Source organism: Platalea leucorodia, assembly GCF_965183815.1.
Source record: "Platalea leucorodia genome assembly, chromosome: 3".
Classification (NCBI taxonomy): Eukaryota; Metazoa; Chordata; class Aves; order Pelecaniformes; family Threskiornithidae; genus Platalea; species Platalea leucorodia.
The window spans coordinates 30,383,230-30,405,039 of NC_138825.1; the positions used below are offsets into that span (position 1 = coordinate 30,383,230).

The following is a 21,810-nucleotide window of genomic DNA, read 5'->3' on the forward strand; positions in this document are numbered from 1 at the left end:
TACCACTTGGAAGTTTATGGGAAGGTATAATTGCTTTTACTTTGACTGTGTTTTAATTTGCAATTGACCAAGAATTTAACATAAATTTCAGAACATATTAGATAAAAGGATGTGTTTTTTCTTTAAATGCATTTGAATTTTGCTTAACCTTATTTTTAATAGGGAGGAAATATAACTTAAAGTATAGCCTCTTTCTGCTATAATACAAAACACTGTTAATGAGCAGGGGAGAAAAATGTAATTTTTCAACACCTAAATGTGTGCTGACTCAGATTTTGAGGAAGGTATTTTCTCACACAAAAGACTGTACAGTGTCAGTCAGTAAAAGTCATTAAGTGTTTTGCCACTGTGTGTTGAGATCAGCTTACCATCTGTGTGTGGCTTTTTTCCCCTCAAGGTTTGTATTTCCTTAAATGTGCTAATAGCAGCAGTACTACTTAAGTTACCTTTTTTTAATCAGTTACAGAAGATCTCTAAATTTTTGTTACAAGTCTGCTGTAGCTTCAACTCTTGAATCACCTTTTCAAGGGTAAAGGTTGATGTCTTCTTCCAGGTCAGTGAAAATGTTTTGGCTGCTGGTTTTGTATCATAACTTTATCTGACAATGATGGAGAGAACTTTTGTCCCACTGCTTAATCCCTATCTTCTAAACTTGTGTGTAGGGAACTAAGAGTCAGTGGTTTTTTACTATGACTTTTTAAAAAAAAATAAACTCAGTGCTACAAAACTAAATGAAAAAAAAAAAAAAACCACACCACCTCAAATACCTGTCATAGAGATTGCATGTTTTGGTTTGTATGTTTCTAAATAATTTATTTCTGTTTTTAAACAGGGAGTATGTGTTTTGAAGACTATCCATGAAATAGCTTTATTGCATATGCTGAATCTGCAGAATTATGATCAAGTTAAGGCCTTTCAGTCTTGTTTTCATGTTTTGGTATCTTTGACAGGAAGAGTTACTTGACTTAGGCTGCACTTGTCAATAGGGGCAAGACAAGAGTCTGGACTCTTGGTATCAAGCAGTCTAGTATATCTTACTCTGAAGCTGGATGGCGCATAGGTCAGTGACAGGTTTGTGCCGAGGAGGTGGCATTGATTGTACTGCTCCTACAATGAAAGAAGGGGTCAAATGTGTTTTGTGAGGTTTTTTTGTTACTGTAGTCTTGATTGAATGTTTGTACTTAATTTGCAGTGGTGTAACATGTTGAAAAAAGGCACAACTCTTCTTATTCTGTGCAAGTCATAGACTAATTTGTGTTGGAATAGACCTAGTACTCATCAAGCCCAACCCTTGTGTCTGATTTCCTCAGATTTGTGTGTGAATCAACAAGTCACCCCTCAATTATGTAAATAAATGATTTACTGTTTCACTGTGGTTTTGCAGACCTGCTGCAGAACACTTATTCTGGTCTTTCAGACCTGTTTAGGAACAATTTATTGATGATATGAATTGGTGATTCATTGCTGCCCTATTCTCACAAAAATGTGTCTGAAGCTTCTGGTAAACAAACATTGAAAAGGGTAAGAAAAGAAGTTGTCTTAAATGCCTAAATTTAGAATAAGAGAGACCTCATTTTTAGTGACATACTGCTTCATGCTAATGAGTGAAAAAAATTCATCAATTTTAATACCAATAATATATGGCTAAACATTGGCTCTCTTTCTTCAAAATCTTAGGTGCTATTTCTTTAATAAAAGCCTGGCTGGTGGGGGTTAGATTGATGGTTGAAAAGAAACAAATTAAATTTAACTCAAAATAGTTGGTCTTTTATTGAATTTAGAGAACAAAAAAAATGATTCTGCGTAGAAATGACTGTAAACTTTATTAGGGAAGAGTCATTGCTTTGTAGTATCCAAGTGCCACACGTGCATCTGTTTTGAATAGCCCAGTGAAGAAGTGAGAACATGCTTATTGGCCACAGGAAGTATGAGCAGGTACAGGTAAACAAAAGGAATTTCAGTTAATATCATGGGATATAAATCTTGTCATAGTATGGTCAGTAGGGATAAACAAGAGTACAGTGCTGTCTTCTAGGTGGTATAATAAAGCCGTTGCAGAGTTTGAGTTAAGGGCAAAATGTTACTCCAGGGTTAATAAGCCTGAACAGGTGATATCTGGTTTAACCAAGTAGGCCCATTTCACTCGGGTGCCAGTGCACCAAGCTCTTACTTCAAGAAAATGGTACAAGAGCATGAATACTGGCTTACGCAGAGCTATCTTGGCTCTTATAGACTTCGACCTTCATTCTGTTCCTATGGAGGTGCTAGAAGCAAGTCTTTTTGCTTTACCCTGTCTGGGCCCAATGTTGTTGTACTTGGTGAACCAACCTGGGTATTTATGTATCTTACGTACCGCTTTTTGTATGGTTAATTTGTAGTTCAGATAAACTGTTTGCAGATAACAGAGGATTGAATTTCCCAGACTTCATAGTGTTTGGAGGAAATCTTGGTAAAGAAAACCTGAAGCTGTTACCTGGAAAACTAAGATGAGTGACATTAATGAAGAGATTGACTACAGTAGTGTGTTTCTTACTGACAATGACACTGCATTCCTCTTCTTCAGTAAGTCTCTAGCCGTGGTGCCAAAGTGAACTAAGGGCTGCTTGCTGTCAGAAGTCACACTGGCAAGCACAGAATTATGTGTAGCTAACTAGGAGGAACACTGCGTATTTTTTTTAAGCTTTCATTTGGTCTCAAAACTGTGTGAAGTTGACTTCTGCAATATATGTAAGGGTGAAGCTGCACAATAAAGACTGTAAAAATGCATCAACCTGGGCACTGATGGCTTTGCTGTGATTGCAAAGCTAGATTCAGAGTCCACTTTCAAGTTTTCTCTGAAGTTCATCTTGAATATCTGAGGTATGATCTCTAACTTTGCACCTACCAAACTGTATTCCAGAAAACTAAGAAGCCACAGCATAGAAGTGTGCAACTTGTCCGTGAGAGACAGACGGTTGCTATATAAGCTGAGCTTGAAGATTTGAGTTACCTCTAGCTTCACCCATGTTTTAATAAGGTGCAAGAAAGCAGAATATGAAATGAACCTTCTGGTGTTAACACAGCTAAAAAGGTTATAGTTCTTAACCTAGCTCCTGGTGCCCCTTTCTGTTTTTTTCCCCACTCTCTTCTCTGTTGAAGGTTACTGCCCCCTTGGATCTGCTGTCTAAGCTGCTGGCTTCTAAACCCACTGCAGTCAAAATCACAAAGTTTCTCTTCAGTGAAACAGTTCAAAGCATAAGGGCAAAAACATCTCAGCCAGCAGTTCTGAAAGAAAAGAAATTGCTGGCACAATGTAGTGGTGAGTCGCTGAGGCAGAGCAGAAGTGATAATGTTTTCAGGTATTGCTACTGACATTGAAAATAGCTGTGAATACACAGTGTTAAATTACACCTGTGACTGTTTTGTACCTCCAGACCAGTTAAAAGTAGCTGAAGCACATTCTCAAATCTTCATCTCCTTTTTAACTTGCTGGTTTAAAAGTAGTGTGGTGGGGAGGATGTTCTGTGGTTTTGGTTTTGTTGTTGTTTCTTTTCCCCCAACTGTTGTAACAATAGAGATGCAGAAGTTCATTTCAAAGTTACAGCTGTAGCTCCTAGGCCTGTATTCTACCTGATGATGGGGAAAACTTGCAAAAATTTTTAAATTCCTGCTTTAAAAGCCTATTGGGCTTCTTTCATGTCATCCTGGCAGGAAAAGTTTTTGATAGCAGGCTCTATATTAAAGGTTTGTATTGATACTTAATTTCTTTGTGTCAGTATCTTTGGTCAGCTGAGATCCTTCCTGATGGTGACTCCCATGGCAACAGATTATTTAAAAACAAAAAAAAAGAAACTCAAAACAAATAAACCCCATAGTGCGTGGACATGAATGATAATCACTGTCCTTTTATGTAGTTCAATTCTAAGTAAAAGTAAAATATTCAGATCTCATTCTTAGATTCCAATAATTGCTGTTTGACTCTGCCAGTACTTGTGGCTACGCCATTAGAGTAGCTGTTACAGCCAAGCTTCAAGTAGAGCTCTCGCTCAAAAATTCAACAACTATTTGCCTAATGTAAATTTATGTAGTGCCAACATTTTTAAGGTCAGTAAGTCAAAAGCGATCCCAAGTTTTCGGAGATCAAAAATAAAGATCTTTAAAGCTGGTTTCACTCATCAAATGAACTTGTATTTAGTGTACCTATAGTATAAATAGATAGTATTATGTAACTATGATGATAGTATAATGATAGTATATTGTAAGTAAACACAAGATTAGTAAAAGATTATTTGCAATATTCTGCCACTCTCCCTTGTGTAAATTGAAGGGTACAGGGAATCCTTATGAACGTCAAAACTATCTGCAGTGTGTATAGACATATGTAATGTGTAGAGTGTGTGTATGCACATACACGCCCACTAAAGGGAGAGAGTATAAGATGGAGACAGGAGCTTTCTACAAAGGCTAAGTTTGAATTTTTTACTTAAACCAGAAAAGTTATTTCTTCCTGCACTTTCAATAAGCTTTGAAATTGTTTGTCACAGATATTATTCGTCACTTATACCTTCAATATCTAGTGCAGCATTTTCTCTGTTGAAATGTTGTTTTTTATAGCAGGAGCGCATGTGCTTTGTAACAGGAAACTCTGGCACTGTTTCTTTTCCACAGCACTGACTAATTAAAAATGACTGGCCCATTGAGTGAATCCTTCTGAGGAAGAGACATTTTACAGTACACTTTTATGACCTAAGCCCAAAATTGATGTTGGACCATTCTCATTATATGAAAAGATACGTTGTTGCCTTTGGGACTGTTGGCCATCAAGGTATTAGTCTAGTTCTGATGTTCTCTTTGAAACTGACATGTGATCTGAAAATTATTTTATATATCTGCAAAAACTTTGATTATGGCTTTTAGACCTTTATAATCTAATTATGTTTTGGCTGCCTTAATGACAACCAGCAAGTAAATATTTCTGCCTGTTAAATATAAATCTATATGGAAAGGAGCATGCTTTTCATTTAAAGTAGCTGCCTATTTCCCTTTCAGGATGTAGTAGAAAATCATGGATACCTGTAACTGAGCAAGAACCATTTGCCATTTTATAAGTAGATCTTGGGAGAAAATCAGTGGGTGTGGTTCTTTATTCTTTTAAACAGAGAAATTCAAACTTAGGCACAGACCTGATTTTAAGACCCTTTACAATATGGCTGATCTAATACCAAAGAAAGTCATCACTGTGTAGCTGTGGGGAAAAGGATACTTACCACGAGTTCTTCTTGCATGTCTGAGGACATGGCTTTTGTCTTCATACTTCCATACCTCAAAAGGGTAGATGTCTCTGGTTTCCTGAGCCTGAATTATTGCTTATGTTCCCTGTATTTGAGATAAGGACCTCGTATAGGGTTTGTATCAGGTAGGAAGCATCAGAGAATATATGTTAGGACTTCAGAGAAGTAAGCCTTGGGTTAAGTTTTTGCCCTGGGAAAGGGATGTCAGCTCCTGTTAGAGGCTCACAGCCCTGAACTGGAAATGGCTTAGCTATTGATTTAAAACTAGAGATGAAGAGTGTACAGCAGAGTGGTAGCTAGAGCCACCGCTTTAGCAGTGTATTGCTCCGATTCAGTTTCTTCCGTTGCCAGAGAGGGGGAAAGGCCAGTATTTTCTTCCTCTAAAGGCCTTCCAAAAGCCTTTGAGTGTTGGTGATATTGGCATAACCAGGTGATTGGGGTTTTTTTAATTATTATTCTTACTCTCTTATTTTTCCCAGAGATGGGAAGACTACTGGAAGAAGGGAATCCTAGGTTTCCATTCTTGATCTGAAGAATATATACTGTTTTAGAGAATAGTCTGAGGAGCATGGATGAGAACTAAGGCCTTCCCCATTTCCAAGGAAGTTTTGGGAATTACAGTAGACATGGTCTTGCAGATTTTCAAAGTTTCAGGTAATAATTTTATGTGGGGTAAATATTTTCCTCAGAAGGAAATTAAATTGTTTTCTCAGGCCAAGGTGTGGATCCAGTTGCTATTTTCCAACTATGTAATGGGAGGGTATAGAGAAGGTAGGGCTATGCTCTTCCCAGAGATGTGTAATGAAAGACTAAGAGGCAAAGGACACAAGTTGGGACACTGATGGGAGTTGTTTTCATTATGAATGTGGTCAAGCATGAACTGGTTGCTTGGAGGCTATGGCATCTCCATCCTTGGAGGTGTTCAAAACTTGACAAGGATCTGAACAGCCTGAGCCATGTTTGGTGTTGGATATCATATTTATTGAACTTTGAATAGGGGTTTGGACTAGATAAGCTTTAGAGGTATCTTCCAACATGAATCGTTCTATGATTCTGTAATTTGTGAATTCTGACCTGACTTAAGCGTTATTTAGGTGTTTGTGTCAAGATTGACTTGTATCTAGCCTAGTCTGCTTAAAGTAAGAGATGGGAACACCAGGTTAGACCTATGATAGGCTTTGCCTTCTGTAGGATTTTTGCAGGTCAGTTTGGCTGAGTCCCATTTTTAGGTGCTCAGGTCTGTTTACTGATCTAGCCTGAGATGTTAAGAGGGACAAAACTAGATGTGAGTACCAGGGTACTGTTTTTCCAGTGGAACCATTTTATTTTGTAACTTTCATTTTGGAGAAAACAAGTAGTGTTTTGTTTGTTGTGTTGTGTTTTGGTTTTTCTGTTGGTGGGTTTGTTTTTTGTTTTGTTTTGTTTTTTTTAAAAGATGCTTTGCTAAAAAAGTAAAGTTTGGTATGATTCCACAAATTTCATGAAAATGTCTCTGATGTACATAGGTAAATACACAGCTGAGGTTACTGCTAGAGATAGTTGTGTGCGTTGACACTGTAGATATGAAGTTCACATTACATTTGTGCGTAATACCTGATAGGAATATACTGTACTCGCATGTATGCCATGTCATTTGCTTGTTATTTTCTGTAACTTCTTAGTATTTTTAAAATACTGAAAGTTTTTAACAGAACAGGTGTTCATCCATTTTAAGTCGTCTTTTGCCTCACTATCATTGATAATTTTGATTGAAAACCTGAATTTCAATGAGTCAGTGAAATCACTGTTTTTTCTTCCATGCTCACTGAAGTGGCTTGACTTTTTCAGCTTGTCTTCAAACCAGTTGCTGCCTTATGTAGTCTACATAATATAAACAGTGATAGAAAGATTTCTTCTACGTTTGGTGTCTTTCATAGGGCCAGCTGTAAGTTGATTCCTAAACTTTTTACTGATTGGAAATCAATCTCTGCATCGTTTATTAAAGATTTGTAATATTACATAGGATATTTAGAATATCAAGAATATAGTCTTGAATAGTAGCATCTTTCTTTTCAGTTTCTCACTCCTTCTGTGTTATGAGAAGTGAAGCCACTTATGAAATTGGTAAAGCTAAGATGTGGAACATGTGCTTTTGGTGTTTGTTTTTTACACAGTATTTTTATTATATATAATAGATATATATAATATAATAATTTTTAATATATATAATATAATAATTTTTATTTTATATATATATAAAATGCAACACTCAATACTGAGCTCAGGCTTTTGCAATTAGGTAGGTTTTGATCTTTTTCCTTACTCAGTCATATGATTTCTTCCACACTTTTGATTTTTAAGAACATAAGGACATACTTAATTCATTTGAAGGAATCTCCTACAAGGTCTGAAGTGTTGGAGGACTTCTGTCATTTTGGCAGCATTTCAGTTGTGTATTACCTTCTACTGGTAAGAATGTTTTTGCGTGCTTTTAAAATAGCCTTATATTGTGTGTAACTTGTGAATGAGTGGTCATCAGCTATTAAAATCCTTTCACAAATCTACTGATGTTAGTTGAACTATTAAACTATGTGGAACTTGTTCGGCTCTTAACGGAGAACATAAGTTGCTGAGAGCACTTGTTTGTGGTGGTGTGTAGCACTGCCTGCCTTTACTTCTATGACACCATTTGACACTGCTGGTTTTTTGTTTGGTTTTTTCAAAGCAAAATCAGATCTCTCAAGAGAAAGGGTTGTGAAAAGCATTTTGGTTGTGTAGCTCACCAAGTATGAATACCTCATTTCTGTTGCTGTGCGTTGCTTCCACTGATTCACAGTTGTGGTTTAACCCCAGCCAGCAACTAAGTACCACACAGCCGCTCACTTGACCCCCACCTCCTCAGTGGGATGAGGGAAAGAATCAGAAGAATAAAAGTGAGAAAACTTGTGGGTTGAGATAAAGACAGTTTAATAGGTAAAGCAAAAGCTGTACAAGCAAGCAAAGCAAAACAAGGAATTCATTCACTCCTTCCCACCAGCAGGCAGGTGTTCAGCCATCTCCAGGAAAACAGGGCTCCGTCATATGTAACAGTTACTTGGGAAGACAAACGCCATCACTCCAAATGTCCTTCCCCTTCCTCCTTCTTCCCCCCGCTTTATATGCTGAGCATGACGTCATACGGTGTGGAATAGCCCTTTGGTCAGTTGGGGTCAGCTGTCCCAGCTGTGTCCCCTCCCAGCTTCTGTGCACCCCCAGCCTCCTCACTGGTGGGGTGAGAAGCAGAAAAGGCCTTGACTCTGTGTAAGCACCGCTCAGCAATAAGGAAAACATCCCTGTTTTAGCACAAATCCAAAACATAGCCCCGTACTAGCTACTATGAAGAAAATTAACTCTATCCCAGGTAAAACCAGCATAGCAGCATTGCAGATATTCTTTTCAGGTAAAGAAGGAAAAATGATGATGCAAATAATTGTGAGTAGAATGTAACATGCTACTTTCACTTGCAAATTACATAGTGTGAAACTTACAATGCACAACATAGGGTTGTATAGTCATTTTATCTTCATCTTTGCTATCCCCGGTAATATAATTAGAGGCCAGTGGATGGTGACTATGGGGATAAAGAATAAAGATAATATTTGTGGTTTCTTGTGCATGAAATTGTTTAGATGGTATTGTAAAATTGAACTGATTGGGAAGGCGGGTGAAGTTTAGGATGGATAGTTTGTGTTTTGAAAGGGCTTAATGACTTTTCAAGTTGTTAAAAGTATGGAAAGTATTTTGAGAATGTTAGATGACCTAGTAGTTTGAAGTCATTCTGTAACTTGCTTTTTTGTATTAGATGTACCATTATCTATGAAATTGGTACTTCTGGTTTTGCTTTAAAAAATCTAGTTTGAGGGCTATTTTTGTTTGTATGGAGTAAAATCGAATTGGCAACAACCCTTGAGCATGTTCTCCTAATAATTTTGGTTTCACTATAGATTCTACAGCTGAGGATGTGCACCTTGTACATGGAATGCCCATTTTGGAGAGCATAAAAGGCTCAGCATACTTTCTTTGGTGTCACACAATTCCTTTTTTTTAATGGCTACTTAAGACAATTTACTAAGTACAAGACTTGTGTTATAACATCAGACTTCTTGATAGCAGAATATTGGTACATAGAGACAACTAACTGTTGGGGGTGTTGGCTGACAGCTGCCTGAACATGAGCCAGCAGTGTGCTCAGGTGGCCAAGAGGGCCAATGGCATCCTGGCTTGTATCAGGAATAGTGTGGCCAGCAGGACCAGGGAGGTGATAGTGCCCCTGTACTCGGCACTGGTGAGGCCGCACCTTGAGTGCTGGGTTCAGTTTTGGGCCCCTCACTACAAGAAGGACATCGAGGTGCTGGAGCATGTCCAGAGAAGGGCAACGAAGTTGGTGAAGGGTCTAGAGCACAAGTCTTAGGAGGACCGGCTGAGGGAGCTGGGGTTGTTTAGTCTGGAGAAGAGGAGGCTGAGGGGAGACCTTATCGCCCTCTACAACTACCTGAAAGGAGGTAGTAGCGAGGTGGGGGTCGGCCTCTTCTCCCTAGTAACAGGTGATAGGATGAGAGGAAACGGCCTCAAGCTGCGCCAGGGGAAGTTTAGGTTGGATATTGGGAAAAACTTCTTCACCGAAAGGGCAGTCAGGCACTGGAACAGGCTGCCCAGGGAAGTGGTTGAGTCTCCATCCCTGGAGGTATTTAAAAGACGGGTAGACGTGGTGCTTGAGGACATGGTTTAGTGGTAGACTTGGCAGTGCTAGGTTAACGGTTGGACTCGATGATCTTAAGGGTCTTTTCCAACCTTAATGATTCTATGATTCTATGCAAGTGTAGAGTTCCCTAATAAATGAGAAATGATCAAAAATCATGGTAGTATCTCATAGCTGAACGAGAGGGGGTAATTGCACCGTGTTAGCATTTATACTGTCCATGCAAACCCTCAATTTCTATCTGAATGTTTAAGAAATCAGCTTCTCTAGCAAATCTTTCTAAACCTGGAGTCTCATTAGTGTTTTATTCCACGTCAGAACAGATAATCTGAAGACTTGCAATTAGAACGCAGCATAGTACTCAAACATAAGAGCTGTTTTAAATTCTGGCATTTCTTAGTTGATTTGACTTAGCCGGGTGCTTTCTCTCTACTTTTTTTTTTTTTTTAAGAAAAAGTACATCAACTTATATGATGTTCACTCTCTTACAGAACCACATTGCTCCTCTTGCATAATGTTAGTAGCACCTGAATCAAAGGCCATTAAACTTGAATTAAGACACAGTAAAATCAGACTAAAAAGTAAACCAGATAAGGAGTTGCTGTAGTATTTGGGGAAGTTTGTCTAAATTTGTATTAAAGCAAGAGTGGGAGATGTATTTCAACAGAGACATAACTGGTGAGCAAACTGTTGGGCTCTGTGGAATGCTGGAGATCCTCAGCACTTCACGGAGGTCACTGTAGCAGAAGTTTGGATTATCTGGAGGAAAGTCCTAAAGTTTACCCTAAAAAGGGAGGTGGGGTGCAGAATCTAACTGTAATCTTTTCCTCATTGCATTGTACTATTCTTTTTATTTCTCCTGTCAGAGTAAGCTGTGTATGCTGAAAATGTGTTTAAATAAGAGGAATGGCAGAAGTAAGGATTTCTTAACCTCTTTTTCTGACCTGGTAACAAACTCTTAAACCAGAACTAGATTATCATGACTCTGCAGGCTTGATGGGTACTAGTGTGTCAGAGACCTAGTGACTGACTGCTCAGGGTCAGTCATGGCAGAATTCTCTCAAATTCTTTTTGGATCAAGGTTGCTGTAATTTTCACATCCAGTCACTAAGGGTTTCATGGGGCAGTCGTTTTTAGCATGATTAGAGGCTTTGGTATCTGAGGTTTCTGAAGTTCTCAGAAAAGTACTATGGGGTCTGTGGATTAAAGAATATATTCTCTGCTGACTTCGTAAAGTGCAAGGTAGTCTAGTACAGGAGAGGAAGTCAGAAGTCCTCTAAAGGTTCAACATCGATTACTCACACTTCACCTGCAAGCTTGCTCTCTGGAGATGGTTCTTTCTCATATATTTTGAAGTAGGTCTCCAGATACTGAAGAACTACTGACTTTCTGTGGATTATTTTCTTTCCTTAGCTCATATCTCTTGTAACTGGATACATTTTAAAATCAAGATCAATGCATCTTTGAACTTAAAATCACATGTAAACACATGAACGTCTTTTAGGGATGGTAAAAATGGAAATGTTGTTTTACAAAGGACTAAGTATAATTTATTAAGAGAATCTGGTGAGGGGTTTTCTTGGATCGAAGTGGGACTTGCCTTCTTGTTTCCTTTGGCAGATGGTCTACATTCCTCTATTGTCACTTTTGTCATGCTTTACAAGAGTACAGTAGCAGCACAGTACATGCAAAGCTAGTGAGACTAGTCCATTCTTATTTATGAAGTATTAGCTTTTATTCATGCCACAATAAAACTGTAAAGAAAATAGGAGTCATATGGTTGTTATTTTTCCAGCATGAATTAGTTTCTGCAGAGAATGACAAAATTGGCAGGGCTGCAAAGGTATGTGAACTGCTCTGCCTTCATATGGAGAGCCTTTAATTTTGATGAAGTAGCTCTTTAAAAGATACAACACCCCATCAAAAAAAACCCCACCAAAAATGCAAATGGGTCTGTAAGTTCACATTTCATGTCATTTATTTACTTTTTCCCCCCATTATAGTTGTTGACTTCTGCACATGTGCATGCTTTATCACTTGTTATATAAAGAAACAACACAGGAAAGGGAGAACAAAGCTTACATGGAGTGGTGGTTTTATAAATAAGACTTTTCTTCTCTGTTTTCCAGATTCAATATTGCATAAACATGGGTGCATTTTTGGATAAACCAAAAACTGAAAAACATAATGCTCATGGTGCAGGGAATGGCTTGCGTTACGGCCTCAGCAGTATGCAGGGATGGAGAGTGGAAATGGAAGATGCTCACACAGCCGTTGTAGGTATTCCCCATGGCTTAGAGGACTGGTCCTTTTTTGCTGTCTATGATGGTCACGCGGGATCTCGTGTTGCAAATTATTGCTCCACGCACTTATTAGAACACATCACTAACAATGAAGACTTTAGGGCGACAGAAAAACCTGGATCTGCTCTTGAACCTTCAGTGGAAAATGTCAAGAGTGGAATCAGAACTGGCTTTTTGAAAATTGATGAGTATATGCGCAATTTCTCAGACCTCAGAAATGGGATGGACAGAAGTGGCTCAACAGCAGTGGGAGTTATGATTTCACCTGAGCATGTATACTTTATCAATTGTGGTGATTCACGTGCTGTTCTCTATAGGAATGGACAAGTCTGTTTTTCAACACAGGATCACAAACCTTGCAACCCAAGGGAGAAAGAGCGAATCCAGAATGCAGGAGGCAGTGTAATGATTCAGCGTGTTAATGGCTCATTGGCAGTTTCTCGAGCTCTGGGGGACTATGACTACAAATGTGTTGACGGTAAAGGCCCTACAGAACAACTTGTTTCTCCAGAGCCTGAGGTTTGTGAAATTTTAAGGGCAGAAGAAGATGAGTTTATCATCTTGGCTTGTGATGGAATCTGGGATGTAATGAGCAATGAAGAGCTCTGTGAATTTGTTAAGTCTAGACTTGAAGTATCAGATGACCTGGAAAAAGTGTGCAATTGGGTAGTGGACACTTGTTTACATAAGGTATGTAACTGTTTTCTCCAAGCAGCTGTTCTAAAATGATCTTCTGTTTAGATGGGTAGGTACAGTGTTAACAGCAGTTCCTGGCCCGCTCTTCCCCTTCTCCCTCTTCCTTCCCTCAAACTTCTGTATCTGTTTGACGATATATCCTTGCTGAAGAATATACAACCTTATCCTTTGCGCCTGGAGAGGTGATAGCAATTGCAAAAATAAAGGTTTTTATTTTCTCAAATAACGCTTGCATATAGTTCCAGCTCTAAACTTCGTTTCCAAACACAAAATTCTTAAAATTAATAAATTCTGTGCAAGGTATTTTGTGTGGATTTTTTTTATTATTTTTTTTGTTCTTCCAAGTTGGGCAGTGTTCATATCCTTTGCATAAAAGCAGTGTTTGCACCATCTCCCCTTCAAGGTATGGTTTGTCTGTCATCTGAAATGGTGTCCTCTGCTTATTGTTGTAGTTTAGGCAGAGAAGCACTAGTTTTGCATCTGAGCTTGCTTGTACTCCTCAAATTTAGAGTTTGTTCGGAGCAACTACAAGTCGCCCTACAAATGTTTCATAGGTATACTATTTCCAACATTCCCTGAAAAATGCAACTCCTACTAGTGCAAATAGAGTTCCTTCATTAAGCCACAGACCAAACATGCAATTTTGAGGAAAATACTAAAATTCAGAATTCTAACACTGAAGGGTAAGTAATTTTTTTCAGAAATAGGATTGTATTCCCTCATATACCATACATTGTATGATTGGTTTAAATGCTGTGGCTTTGCTAATCAAGCACTTCACTGGCCTTGTTAAAGGATGGTCACTCTAGTGTAATTCCAGTAAAACTGAGCCTTGGCCTTGTGTTTATTTTACGAAGTCAGATCCTGGATCTCTGCAGTTTGTAACAATATTGAAATGTTGTCCTCTGTCTTCAGGATGTGAATTGTACCACATAATATTAAATGCTGTAAAAGATAGGTGTCCCCATATTGGTACAAAAGGGAACGTAGAAGATCTCCTGAGTACTTCTGAAGGAATTTATTGTAATGTCAGATTCTTACTTAATTTCTTCAGGAGAAGGAGTTGTTGTGATAGATGATAGGAACTATCCGGTAGGTTGGTTTTACAAAGAAACAATAAGCAGAGACTAATGGCACTTAAATTTCTTTAAAAAAAAAAAAAAAAAAAAAAAAAATCTTGATTTCAAACCAGGAGTTTAAATTATGGTTCTACTGGCTCTCCTTGTAAGATACTTAGACACTGTTTTTAAAGTTGGCTGTGCTTTATAATTTTGAAAATTAAATACGAGCAGGAAAGTGGTATCAGAGCTTACTAGTGAAGAACTGGCATTAAAGTTAGTATCTGAAGAAGCTGTTGGCTGATGTTGCTGAGCACATGATGTCTGTAAGGTCAGCTTGGCCATACTAAATAAATTCATATTTTGTACTTATTTTCTTCTAGTTGCTGTGTATGACACAGGTGCATTCTGATGAACAGATTTGTAATCAATGTAATGTCTTACATGAATGCTCTCAAACTGAAATAAATTATTAGCTGGAGCTAGCTATTGTAGTAGTCCAGGATAAGTATTCTGCATTTCCTTTTGCAACATGAGTTGTTTTCTAACTTGGCTTAAGGTAACATTAAACGACTGTCTAATTTCTGACCTGTTGATACTATTTTTAAATGGTTGACATGTAAATAAATCCATTAAATATTTTAAACGTTAATGCTAAATGTACAATAAAAATCAGTAAAATTAATTCTAGTGAGTAGTTCAGTTGGGAAACTTAGATGTTCTTATTAATGAAAATACAGTTTTATTGCAAAGTTTATTTTTTCCCAGGTATATCTTTAGTACTCTATTTGGAACAAGTAATGATGTGACTAGAATAGAAAAATGAAAAATAAGACTAAAGATCCTAACTCGTCTTTTTTTCTTTGACGTATAGGGCAGTCGTGATAACATGAGTATCGTACTAGTTTGTTTTTCGAATGCTCCTAAGGTCTCAGATGAGGCAGTGAAAAAAGATGCCGAGTTGGATAAGTACTTGGAATCACGGGTTGAAGGTAAGAAATCTTTTATTCATTAGAAATGCTGTCAGAACCTTCTTGAGCATGAAAACAAAAAGCCTGAAAGCCAAGAGGCCACTATACATTGAGTCAAATTCAGGCCTGGTTCTAATGCTGAATTTTTGTGTGTCAGGAAAAATGTTTTAAGCCATGTGGTTAGTTTATCCTGGTATTCCATAAGTGTTTTCTTAATGTGAGCTTTAGGTTTTTACTTCTATCTTTATAGGAAAAAATGCAACCACTGACCTTGCAGAGTGTTACATCAGCTAGTTGTGATATTGTTAATGTCTTGCTTATAAAAATATCATTAAAAGGGATACTTGTGATACTTGCTCCCTTTTTTTCCGAAAGCTTTTGACAAAAAGAAAAAGCTGTATCGGGTTTTCATGAAGGGACAACTCATTCATCTAATTATCCAAGCTTTTTTAACTCTTCTATTTAACACAGCTGTAAGTTATTTTTCACACCAACATCTTTTTTTAAATGCACTTTTGCGAAAACTTAAGAGTGTAAGTGATCAAAATACCTATGAATACAAGAGCCTTAAATCATCCCTTTGGATTCTGAATGCTTACCAAGTGTCTGTGTATGTGTGAATAAAAACCATATAATCATCTAGAACTTTCATGGAGGACTACACTTAATTCATAACCAGTTTCATTTAGTCACTGATTTTATAACTCTCTTTACTTACACAAAAGGTTGAATGCAACTTCGTCCCTTAAGCAGAAACAGGGAAAGGAAAGTTAGCTTGACTAAGAATGAAAGACTTGCCCTTGTATATTTATTGCTTTTCTGCAGCATTCTTAATGTCAGAAAACCTGATATTTGAAGCAGCCTTTCAAACTGTTGCTTCTAATTTAAAATCTTTTATCACTGGCTAAGACTGTTCTAAGGTCTGACGACAGCTATATGTAGTGGCCTCCCGGTCTCTTCAATCTTCTCAGTTATTGTAGTGGTCCAGCTATAGCTCAGGTTTGGTAGAGTTGTCTGAAGTTCAGAGCTGATATTGAAAGTTTTGCCTTTTTTATGATATTGTTCTTATGTTGGCACGGGTTTTTGCGGAAGCAACCCAGGTGTGAAAATAACAGAGTTCTTGGAACAGTTTGTCTTGCTGTTATAAATGTTGCTAGGGTAATGCTGTGAAGTAGCATCATTGGAAAGAAGCAGTCATCAGAGGTTTTGAAAGCCTTGTTGTTACGATTCTTTAAACTTCTGTAATCTCATCAGAAGAGTACTGAAGCACTGTCACCCACTTATGGTGATGCAATTTATTAACCCATTTGTTGGAACTATCAGTTATAGCAACAGTATTCAAAGAAGGAAAGGGTTTACTGAGGAGAAAGCTATCTGAGATAACTTGTACCCTTTCTTGACTTGTTTCAGGCCTGGACTAGAATATTCTGATCACTAGATCCAAGTTTAACTGTGCTTCATGAAGAGGTGGTCCTTTTGTAGATGGATAATGAGTTGTGTAGCCTTCTTAGATGCGTTTGTTCCAGGTGCTGAGACCAGTGGTGTAGCTTTGTATTATAGTATTGCTGTCCTGATGGTACTTTTCTGTGTTCACATTAAAAAATGTGATATTGGCAGTCTACAAGACTTCAGCAGAGTTCCATGAAAGTAATTTTCAATTCGGGTGCCAAGATGTTTGGGACTTTGCAGGTCAGAACCAGCATGAAGCCACCATCTTGAGACTGCAAGAAGGTCTCAATGACATAAGCCACAGCTCTTGCCACTGACTGCCTGAGCTTGAGCATTTTTTATGCAAGAAGGTATGACTGACCAAATTTTCTCAACATGGATCCAGAAACTTTACAGGCACCCAAGTATGGGGTGTGTAATCTGTAGAGGTAAAATACTTAATCTTGTTTTTTATGACTATTTGATGAGAATTACTAATACAGGACTCCAGCACTATCACATGAGAGAGATGCCACTTCTGTTTTTCTTGTTGGTTTCGGTTTATTTGAATATCTGAGATGCCCACTGTTTTTTTAACGTGCTGTAATGGATACTGAAAGGACTGATTGGATGTGCTTTTATTAGAAAGAATTTCATATCCAAATAAGTAGCATTAGCTATAAATGAGAAGTAATATGTAGATCCGAGGAGATCAGGAATCTTCTGAGAGTGTACAACAGCAAAAATCCGACAGCTAACCATTCATAACTTAATGCTAATTCAGTGTAAAATGCAACAGTGAGATGGAAATGTATGTGCTGCTGCTGTAACCTGGTTGCTGTGGACAACTGTTAGTTTTGCCACTTTAGTATCAAAAATTCTCAAACTTATTTTAATGCTAGAAATGACACTGACTGTAGGTATTTTATCATTTAATACTTCATTTGTGTGAAACAGCTGTGACAATCACTTATGTTCTTTGTCTAGATATCTTTTTTATTGCATTCTTAAGCAAATGAGGTAAACCTAGAATTTTTTTTGTGTTTGCGTCAGCGTCCCAATAATCTAGATAGTTGATGTAACAAACCTTAATTTATATATATATAAATTATATATACATAAGAAGGCCTTCAGGCCACGATACAAGTTATCTCTGAATGTGCTGGAGTTGTGTGCGTGGTGTCTTTACCTCTTGTTTAAATGGGATCTAAATTGACATGGCTTGCATGTTTGTAGTTTCTGTTGAGATTAGAGAGAGCTAATGGTCACTTCAAATGCTAACTCTAGGCATGTTTCTCAGAACTTGGCTTAAATCCCAGGCTTCCTAGATGACACTAGTTAAGATAAATACCTATTATCTTCCTGTGTCTGAACAGAGTACATGAGCTGTTAATAGGCTCTGGGAGAGAGCCAGGAGCAGTTACCTTCACTGACAGCAATCAGGTGTGCACAGAGTGGTTACCAGTTAGTATTCCCAGCTTCTTGGTGGCTCCTCTCTCAATTAGCAAATAGGTGAAAAATGTATGGAACTGCAGTGTATTTTATTGCTTTCATAAGTGAATGTTAAGAAAATTAATAGCAAAGCTGTCAGCTAACGTCTGATCAGAGTGATTGGATTAACTGAGAATGACATAGGAAGCACTATTTGCTAGTAACCATGCAGTGTTGTAGCATAATTGAGATACTACTTTAATGTATCAAAATAACTTCTTGGCAGAAATGTATTTTAGCTATATTGTCATATTTAACAAATACTACACAGACCAAAACCAAGTGGAGAGTTTGTAGTCTGAAGTGATGCAGAGCCATTTGGAATGTAACTCAAAATGATTGTTAAGCTTAAGTGCTCCAGAGAAATGAGTTGCTTCAAAGCTTGGACTACTGTTGCTTCAGCTCTCCTTGATTTCCCCACCCCCCCATGAGTTCCCTGTGCCATTCTGTGTTCTGCTAATTGGACAGAGTGCAATGCCTTTAAATGTCAAGTATTTAGCAAGAAATGAGAGTTAGCATATTTGAGGAAATTCTGTGAAGAAGTGGAGAAAATAAAGGAAACAGACTTCAGAAGAGCTTGAAATATTTACCTGTTTTCTTAACAAATTTTTGCATTCATAATAAATTCTATGAAATTGTCATTTTGATGCAGTCTCCTTAAAAAGAAAAAAAAGTTGTTGGACTGCGACTTTCACCTTACATTTGTGCCTTAGGTATTACTGGTTCAGAAATGATAGAGAAGCTTTAACACAATGTTTCAAACCACTAAGCAGCATGCGGAGAATTGTTTGGAAATATGTTGGATTCTTTTAAAAAAGTAGTCCAATTTAAATGTTTAAGTAGTGAGCAGAAATACTGTTAACTCTAAAAAAAGGGAGGGGAGAGTATGGTCTCAAGTGTTGGAGTAGTAAGGAAAAGTTTTGGAAGTTGGGAACATCTTTTTGACCAGGAAAGTACAACTGCCATAACCAATTTTGCATTCATCTTTAGACTAAGTGTAGTCTGGAAAACAGTGCGTAAAAGAGCTGTGCCTGAAAGGTTGAAACTGCCTTTAATTTTAAAAACTTAAAGCCTGGTAGATTAAGTTGTGATGTTGATAATAGGGATTTAATCATCTCCTAGTTATTTTCAAAAGACAGAAGTTGTATTTCTTTAGAGGTATTCTAAATACAGTTTACACCTCAGGATACTCTGCTTCAGGGAAATATATTCTTTATAATGTATTTGTAGTCCTGATGTGTTTTGAGGCTCTGAGCGTGGCAAGCTAGGCAGCTAAGTCCAAGAATCTATGTTCAGTTACAGCAAGTGATCGTATGTAGTGAGAAGCTGTAGTAGATTTGCTAATGCTTAAAATACCAGACTAGATGATGACTGTTCCTTTCAAAAGGCAAATAATGGACTTTGTTCATGTTAAATTATTGTGTGCAACAATGTTTCTTTATCTGTTAAAGGATTAACAGCTCACAAGTTATGTGCAGTTGGTTGATAGCCAATAACAATTTTATTTACACCTGTAATAAAAGCATTCTGAAAAAAATCAGCTTGTCATAAAACGACTAATCTGCAAAGATGGAGATGTTGTCAAAAATACAAGCTATGTGTTCTCTTACATGCTCTTGTCTTTCAGTAAGTGACTAATTTAAACGTTGGCACTTAGTATAAAACCCTTTGGGATTCCTGAAGCAATTTTAGTCTGATCAGTGGTATTTGTTCTTAATGAATGTACACTGTTCCATATGGAACATTCTTCTGTTCTCTTGTGGACCTTAAATTTCAAGCTGACTGGAGTAACCCATCAAACCTTTTAGACAACAGGCTTTTTTCACTGCTATGCTTGGAGAGAAAGGCATTGTTTGAAGCATGCTTTTGTTTGTTTTTAAAAAGAATTAAAAAATCTGTCCAAAACCAGTTTAATACTTACACATGTAACATTTGTAGTCTGTCTTTGTACATTCCTAAGTCGAATGCTGAGATCCTGTGTATTTGTACAATGAGTTGAGTTGGTAATTCCATAAGATCTTTCCAGAGTTATTAAAGCAAAAGAGAATTATTGTTTTAATACCAAAACAGAATTTTTGTTTTACCAGAGTTTTTAAAAAAACAAACTCAGCAAGTGATAGTTTATAGAGATTTCTAGTGGAAGAACTGTATACCAAAGCTCTTCTGCTAGTTTGGGTCTTGAGGTTGACAGAATGTCTGCAACTGCATTCCAAAGCTGCCCATTCAAGGGTCTTCTGAAATACTTCGGAGGCTGTAGTCAGTAGCTTGTGGTTCAGTCACTGACGGTGGTGAGCACAGCCGTGCTTCTGTTTGGAGTCACTGAATTGGTTAATTTCCAAAGTATTGCAGGTGTTGGACAGTAGTTAAGTTACGCTAGGTCAGTCTTCTCTTACTGCCACTTTCAAATGCTACTTCCCGTTCTTTGTTTTTTAGAGATGTGAAGTTTGGTCACAGGAAGAGAAAACTAGGCACAGAAGTCAATTCAATTCTCTGATACGTTTCAGTTTATTTGAAAGGGTATATCAGATGCAGTTAAAAAACCAAAAAACAAACAAACAAACAAACCCCACACAAACAAAACACACTAACCCCCCAGATCATAAATAGGGGCACATGTTCTATATAGGCTTAAACACTCTTAATAGTAGATGAATACTCAGTTAATACAGTGAGCTGGATGGTGCATTTTCATATATGGAATATATACTGTATATAAAACTGATCTGCCATAATCTTATAGCTGGAAATGAAAGCATTTGATTTCTATGCTACTTTTATATAGCTGGAACATAGAATACTCGTAACGCTGTCTGGTTGGGGACTTGCATTATATAAAATTGAAATAATTTTGTCTGAATTTGCAAAACGCTTTTCTCAGAGTTAAGTGTTAGGCTTTTAGTGAAAAGCATTTTAGGGGTAAACTGGTAGACTTCATAGTGGACTTTCATAGATTTGCATATATGATAATATCAGGAAATTATTCTCTAAGTGTCTGAATTATATTAGCAATGCAGATGCAAAAGTTTCTGCAATCACGTTTTGCACATTTAGGGAAAAAATTTAGTTGCAGGTTTATTCTTAACATCATAGAGATGAAGGTGAAAACCTTGTAAATGCATATAAATCTGTTTCTGAAAACATTTGGTTTCTTTCTCTAGTGGCCTTTGTCAAACAAATCCACAGTGTCTATCTGCTAACTGATGTGTGATGAAAAAAGGTCATGCTTGGTCATTTGCTTTATTCTCGGTTTTTCTATTAGGAAGCTTTTTTTCTTTTTTGAAGAGAGGGGACACGTTCTAGACGAAATTATTCACCCTAATGTTAGGAAAAGAAAAAGGAGACAGTTCCACCAGAATTCCTGATTTGTCACCTTCTAGAACTGGAGAGAAGATGCTTGTGGTTTGGTTCAGTTCAGCACTCCCTGAGAAGTGGTTATACAGTATAAATAAAAGTTTCCAGTACCAAGAAATATACAGCAATCCCTAGTTGTGATTGCTTTAATCCCCTTTTAAGAAGATACAAAAATCTTATGCTTGCATCAATATTTAGTAACTGCTTACTTCCGTAGCCTTTCTTCTTATTAATTCTTGCTATTTGTCTGCTTTTGGTATGTACAGAACCAGATGTGCTCTTGGTATCAAAAGCAGTATATGCATAAGACACATTTCCTATCAGATGTGACTCAACAAAATTACATTATAGTGGTACAATCTACTTCTAACTAGGTAGAACTGCACAAAAGGACGCAATGTATAAAAAGACTTGTGGCTGATTTGTGTGAATGTGTATGGAAGAAGTGATCAAGATTCTAATATTCAAGCACACACACTCAGCTGTCATTTCCTTTGCCTAGCCATGATTCATTCTTAATGGATG

General features: G+C 37.4%; 1 protein-coding gene across 16 annotated transcripts in view; it reads left to right on the forward strand.

The window, feature by feature from the left end:
* PPM1B (protein phosphatase, Mg2+/Mn2+ dependent 1B) overlaps window positions 1-21,810 on the forward strand; it is a 64,139-nt gene that overhangs the window by 26,921 nt on the left and 15,408 nt on the right. For 10 of the 16 annotated variants that reach the window (XM_082306073.1, XM_082306081.1, XM_082306080.1 and 7 more), the window contains 2 exons: window positions 12,117-12,980; window positions 14,919-15,036. In XM_082306073.1, the coding sequence (XP_082162199.1) occupies window positions 12,135-12,980; window positions 14,919-15,036 (964 nt within the window). In that variant the 5' untranslated portion in view covers window positions 12,117-12,134. Of the gene's footprint in view, window positions 1-460; window positions 554-4,647; window positions 4,805-7,610; window positions 7,719-12,116; window positions 12,981-14,918; window positions 15,037-21,810 lie in introns of all 16 variants that reach the window. The other 6 variants (XM_082306084.1, XM_082306083.1, XM_082306087.1 and 3 more) reach the window with 6 other exon arrangements.